Genomic DNA, 6,000 nt, shown 5'->3' with positions numbered 1-6,000 from the left:
CAACAAGCAGCAGCACACTGTGTAGACATGGCTGTACATTGGGACAGCAATGAGGAAATGTGGTGATTAGAGTTGATGGCTAGAGTTTATTATGGAGATTTTTCTCAGTTGAGAATCTTTCTGGTTAGAAAAGTTACTGGTTCTCTTTGCCAAATAATTCATCTCCTGCTTGCTACTGGTGTGTGTGTGTGGTGTATGTGTGTGTTCTAGAGGCTGGACCTAGGACCGAACACTAACACATGCTAGGCAAGCACTACACCATTTACCCTCACCCCGTCTTTTTTTTGTTGTTTTAACTTCTTAAGACACAGCCTCAGTAAGTTGCCCAAGCTGTCCCCAGAACTCAGGGATCTGCAGCTTGGGCAGTTCTTGGACTTCTGATCCTTATCTCAGCCTCCCAAGTAGACAGGGTTGAAGGCCTAGCCCATCCGGCTCCACTCTGCCCAAATGGTGTGTCTTGGGTATGATATTCTGACGACATACTCTGTCAGGAAAGGAATGACAATCGTTTTTGGTTTCTTTTTTTCCCCCTTCTAGAAAAATCTTGAAGATGCTTTCATTTACAGATGTGTAGCCAATAATATATAATGCCCACTTCTTTCAACTGTAAGCCATTTTCTTATCAATTTACACATGACCCCTGAGTAGGATGATCAAATAATATGTGTGTGCACCAAGTACTATTTAGTCACTGGTCATCTGACATCAAAACATTTGACACGACATGGCTATCTGTACATTTACTTGCTAAATCTGGCCGTTCTATTCATACAATGTGAGAAACTTAGAAAAATGACGTCTAAATTATCACAACAGAGAAAAGTGGTGAAAAGAGGAATTCTGGATTTTTATTTAACTGTGGTAAACTATACATAATAAAATTTGAGTTTAACCATTTTGAGTGCAAAGCTCAGAGACATGGTACGCTGAATTGTGCAGCCACCACTTCATCGCTCCCACACACTTTCCATCATTCTGTACTGAAACTTCGTATCCATTATTGATAAAAGTACCCTTCCCTCAGCTTCTCCGAATTGACAACTGCAGTGTGCAGCATGGGAGAAAATCACATTCCTCGGGTTTTGCTCCAGCCAGAGTTATCAGTAGTCCGAGGAAAAGAGCATCACCGTCCGTGGGGATAACGCAGAGGAACTTTCCCTTTATACTAGTTTGGAAGGGAACTCTTCTTCCAACAGTGGTCGCCAACCAGCAGCTCCCCAACCCTGGATCGACCCGCCCCGCCCCCGGTAACCTAGGGAACCGCAGGGGAAGCGTTGCTCCGAGAAGACCGGATCCGGAAGTAGGGGCCTACCAACCAAAAGGCGGCCTGGCGCGGTGACGTGTCAAAATAAAGAGGCGTTGGTGCACGGGCTGTGCGTACGCCCCGTCAGCGCTCTGGGCCATCACTTGTCCCCAATCCCGATACCGTTTCCGTTTTTGTTTTTCCTGTGTCTACTTTGCCCAGAGTATGACAGTGGCGGGGACTGGAGGGAAAAAAAAGCCCACAAGTCACCGTGGGTTCAGCGTTACGGAGTAGCCCAGGCCACCACCGTGGAAGCCGTTCTCCGTCTTAGGCTTTTCTTGCTCTGTGAAAGAGCGGGTTAAATGTATCTGGAAAACTTCAGACTTCAGCGCCGAAAGTCTGCCACTCTAAATTCAGATCTAGAGCCTATGTCGTCCGCCCACCAGGACCGCGCAATTTCTAGTTAGCTTCGTCTTCGGTTCTCTAGGCCCGGGTTATAGAGGTGGAAATTGCAGACACCAGGCCCCTGCGTCCGTGGGAAGTGGGACGGTGAACAAATAAACACATTCCCAACATGGATATCGTGGGGGCACCGGTGGAATCGAGGAACAACCACTCAATTCCTCTCACACACATAGAAGCAGAGGAGACCCGCACAGTGGCCTGAGGGTAGTTCTGAGCTTGGGGACCACCAAAGGACTCAGTCTATAATTCGGTGGCCCCGAGAACAGCATGTGGGCTTTAGGGAATGAGGTTTGAGGCAAAGGTGCTGTTATCTGAGGTGGGATAGTAATGACAAGGTTGGGGCAGAAGCTGCGACAGTGAAGGTCTAAGTTTGGTAGTATCAGAAAAATACGTAAGCCCCCTTTTGTTGTTGGAGACAGCAGCTGCTTCTTTCCACAATGGAAGCTGTCATGACGCGCCCAGCCCAAAGTTCATTCTGGTGGTGTATTGGAGACAGGGCGTGTGTGGACACACTTCACGGCTCCTTGTGTTGTAAAAGCGGTCAGCATCTCGCGGAAGAATTATATTCCTAGGTTTTTTCATTTCCTCGTTCCCACTCGGTTGGAAGAGCATCCTTTTGTATTCTTCCTACTCTCCTTTCTCTCTAGATGAACTCGCGTGCCTTCAAGGGTCGCATAGCTAGGTCGTAGCGCGCTCAGCCGGTGCAAACCGCCTTTGCTGTTAGCTCTTTCTGGTTTGCGTCCGTGGCTTTCTACAGGGTGCTAGATCCATTGAAAGTCAGGTTAGTTATAAACCTTCCTTGGGGGGAATACGTGCACACCCACAGGATTTTGATAGCCCATGAATTTACCTGCTTTCTGAACCCGCCCTTTCTTAACTCGGGGGTTACGGTCACGCAGGGCTGCTAATGTTTGCTTTACACTCTAAAATGACGCACTTCGGGGAGGAGTTCGGGTGAAGTCTAAAGCTCCGCCGGGCGGGAGGAGACAAAGGCTTTTATGGGAAAATATTTACTCCCTGAAAAATATTCGAACTTTCCCTCGTCCACCGACTCGGTCTCCACCTGAAGTACTTATTGGTTCATCAGTCCCGAGCCGAGCGCCCGAGAAGCGCCAAGTAGGACTCCAAAACCTGACCGTGAGACTCGGAAGCGCGCAGCCGGAAGTCGCCCCAGCCGGAGAGCTGGAAACCCGGAACGCGGATCTCCTCCCCGCCCCGCCCCGCCCGGAAGCGGCCCGCTGCGCTGGCGGCGCCCGCACTGGGCATGTGCACGCGGCGCCGCGCATGCTCCGTGGAGGCCCGCTTCGGTTTCCGTCGCGGGGCCCGCGGCGTCTGGGAGCGCAACCGGAACTAGCCGTTGCGGGCCGGCCTTCTCCGCGCTCGGGCCTTCAGGTGATCTCCGAGCCCGCCCGACCCCCTCCGCCCTCGTCGTCCCCCTCGGTTCGGCCGCCGTTCTCTCGCAGCCGCCGGCATGAGCGCCAGGCCGTCCGCGTCGCCGCCCGCGCCGGGCCCGCGGCTGTTGCTGCTGTCGCTGCTCCTGCTGGGGACGGTCCCGGGCCCGCACCCGGGCAGCGCCTTCTACCTGCCCGGCCTGGCGCCGGTGAACTTCTGCACCGAGGAGAAGAAGACCGACGAGTGCAAGGTGGGGGAGGCCCGGCGGGCCGCCCGCGGAGGGGGCGTAGCTGTGGGTGGGGTCGCGTTCCGGAGCGGCGGCGGGCGGGCTAGGCTGGCTGGGCGGGCAGGGGCCGTGCCCCTCGGGGCCGCTTCCCAAAGGTGCGCTGAGCGCTCGGGCGACTTGTCCCCCTCGTCCCCCTCGCCCCCGCCGGGTCGCAGGCACTGCTCCGGCGGCGAGCCGATCGCCCTTGGACTGGCCTGCACGCAGCTCCCGGGGTGACCTGCCGCCCGCCCCGTGGGGCGCTCCCAGCCGAGCGACAACTTAGAGTAACCTTTCCTTGTATGGCTTCTCGTGTCATTGTACTTTTCTGGAATTCCTGGTTACGACGATTTATTCTCGCTAGGACTTTGGTGTCTCACTTGAAGATTAGCAGTCGCTTACTTAACCTGTGGATCGTGACACATTCTCTCATCAAAACTGCGTTAGTAAAGACTAGTTATCGAGACGCTTAATTCCTGGCCTTTAAATGTTATTTTTAAAAAATCTCTGTAAACATATTTAAGAAACCCCAAGTGGGTTTCTCCGAGATAGTTTTAAATACTTTAAAGAAGCATACGGCGAAAGAAAGAATCCGTCTTGAAAGTGTTGGCTTCATAGAACATTTGCCTACAGGTGTTTCGGTTTACCAGCTGATAGCGGTTTTTATGTTATTAGGTGTAGAGCATCACAATACACCATTATTTCGTTAAGTTACTGAAACTTAACCATTTGCAGGATCGAGGATCTCCTTGAAACCGTTCATTTTAACAGTTCAAATAATAGTTCAGAAAACGTTTACAATCTGCAAATTGGCTCATTTACTAACTTTTTAAAGCTGGTGTTTATTTTATGACTGTTAGCTTTACCGCAGTTGTGCGTTAGGGAGGCTGTTAAAGTTTTCACTGCATTTTGCTGTTCCTCTCTCGGTTTAAATGTGCCAGCTATACAGTGTCACGTTGGCACAACCACATTAGTCTTCAAAAGAAACAAACAAACCTGTGGCTGTGAAAATGCCTGTGAGTCTGGTCAAGCGTGCTGGCTGTTCTACCAGAGGTCCTGAGTTCTCTTCCCAGCAAACACATGGTATCTCAACTATCTGTAGTGAGATCTGATGCCCTCTTCTGACCTGCAGGCATACATGCAGACACAACTCAGGCTAACAGTCGGCAGCATTTAACTGTGGTACTCTGCCTCTGCTTGCTCGTGAAGAGTTCAGACCCAAAGTGAGATCCAGTCTTGTAGGCACACTAGGTTTTTTCTTTAGATATCTCAGCAGCCCACCTTTACAACCGTGTACCCAGCCTGTGAGTGAATGTGTGTTGTCTTCGTAGTGCCTCAGAGAGGAAAGAACCTTCCCGGCCTCTCCAGCCACCGCTGGAGAGTAGAAGCTTATGAAGAGATTGATGAGGTCTGATGTGGAAGGTGTGTGTCCAGGTCCCTAAAGAACAGACGAGGGAGCGTTTGGGATGAGACGAGTGTGAGGGAATTTATAGGTGGTCTATAAGCTGAATTACTTTTTCTCTCACGAGGTCTTTAAGTATCTTTGTGGAAAGTTTTCAGGTCCTTTGAGGTTTTTAGCTTTGATAGATGTGGGGATAAACTAGGCAAGACATCACATCCTGGATGTCTGGATTTTCAGCTGCTCTCTGTTGGCCAAGGGGAACAAGGGCGTGTTGCTGGTCTCCCTCAGCTTGTCGGTGAGAATTTAAGCTTCTTCCCTTTTCTCTCACTGGGGAGGTATTCTCATAGTGAAATTTTTATTACCCCAGTCAGGATGGCAACTGCTTGTTTTGAGTACCCCTTCCCTCTCTTCCTGACAGATTCATTTCACAGTTGGGAGGCTGGAAAGCTATGGTTTAGGAGAGTCAGGGTCTGGTGAGGGTTCATCTTCCTGGTCTATATGCAGGTGTCTTCATGTGGAAAGGATGAAAGAGTTTCTTTAGGCCACTTCGAGGACACTAAACCTTCTTGACCGTGCCCTGCCCCCAGACCTGGTCATCCCCTTCATAGTACCTTTACCTGAGGGTCAGTACCTTTACCTGAGGGTCTTCGTTTCAACGCAGGAATTGGGACAGGAGAGCGGAAGGTTCAGACCACCCATCCTGCATTTCTTAAGAGGACAGAGGGACTTACTTAAACATCAGAAGTGAACAGAGAAGTCTTCGATACTGTTTCTCTTATTTCTGCTTTTTTTGCTCTATAGCACAGGGACAGTCATGTTTGCTTCTTATGTTTGACTTGGAGGAAGCATCGTCTTTGCACTGCATGTGTGCAGAGTGGAGCACGTGCAGAATGGCCCTCCAGTCCTCGTCCTGCATTCACTCAGGATGGATTTGGAGACTGAGGCTGTGGATACTTTGTCAACCTAAAATTGTTGTATGAGCCTTGTGGCTGGGCACACCGTTAATTCCAGAGGCAGAGACAAGCTCATCTCTTGAGTTTAAGGCCAGTCTAGCTACATGAGTTCCAGGGCCACCAGGACTATGAAGAGAGACCTTGTCTCAACGACAACAGTTTTATGTTTAATTTCCTGGCAGAGAAACAGGAGTCCACTGAACATAAAATCCTGTTTATGCTACTCTAATTCTCATTTATGATCTTAGCTTTCATGAATACTGAATTATCCTGGTTTACTCTA

At 50.3% G+C, this 6,000-nt stretch overlaps 1 protein-coding gene and 1 long non-coding RNA gene across 2 annotated transcripts in view; one reads left to right on the top strand and one right to left on the bottom strand.

Moving 5' to 3' along the window:
- Nucleotides 1–826: 826 nt before the first annotated feature.
- On the bottom strand, nt 827–2,911 carry LOC121676985. Its single transcript, XR_006020669.1, has 2 exons — nt 2,559–2,911; nt 827–2,469 (listed from the first exon to the last, which is right to left on the bottom strand). It is a non-coding gene; the product is annotated as an uncharacterized LOC121676985 (long non-coding RNA).
- Nucleotides 2,912–3,017: 106 nt separating this feature from the next.
- The window catches only part of Tm9sf2 (transmembrane 9 superfamily member 2), a 45,719-nt gene continuing 42,736 nt past the window's right edge, over nt 3,018–6,000 (top strand). The window contains exon 1 of the mRNA XM_038310179.2: nt 3,018–3,350. Coding sequence (XP_038166107.1) covers nt 3,180–3,350 — 171 coding nt within the window. The 5' untranslated portion in view covers nt 3,018–3,179. The remainder of the gene's footprint in view (nt 3,351–6,000) is intronic.

The sequence above is a fragment of the Arvicola amphibius genome, chromosome 13, assembly GCF_903992535.2.
Source record: "Arvicola amphibius chromosome 13, mArvAmp1.2, whole genome shotgun sequence".
In the NCBI taxonomy this organism is placed as follows: Eukaryota; Metazoa; Chordata; class Mammalia; order Rodentia; family Cricetidae; genus Arvicola; species Arvicola amphibius.
This window is presented reverse-complemented; position numbering and strand designations above follow the sequence as displayed.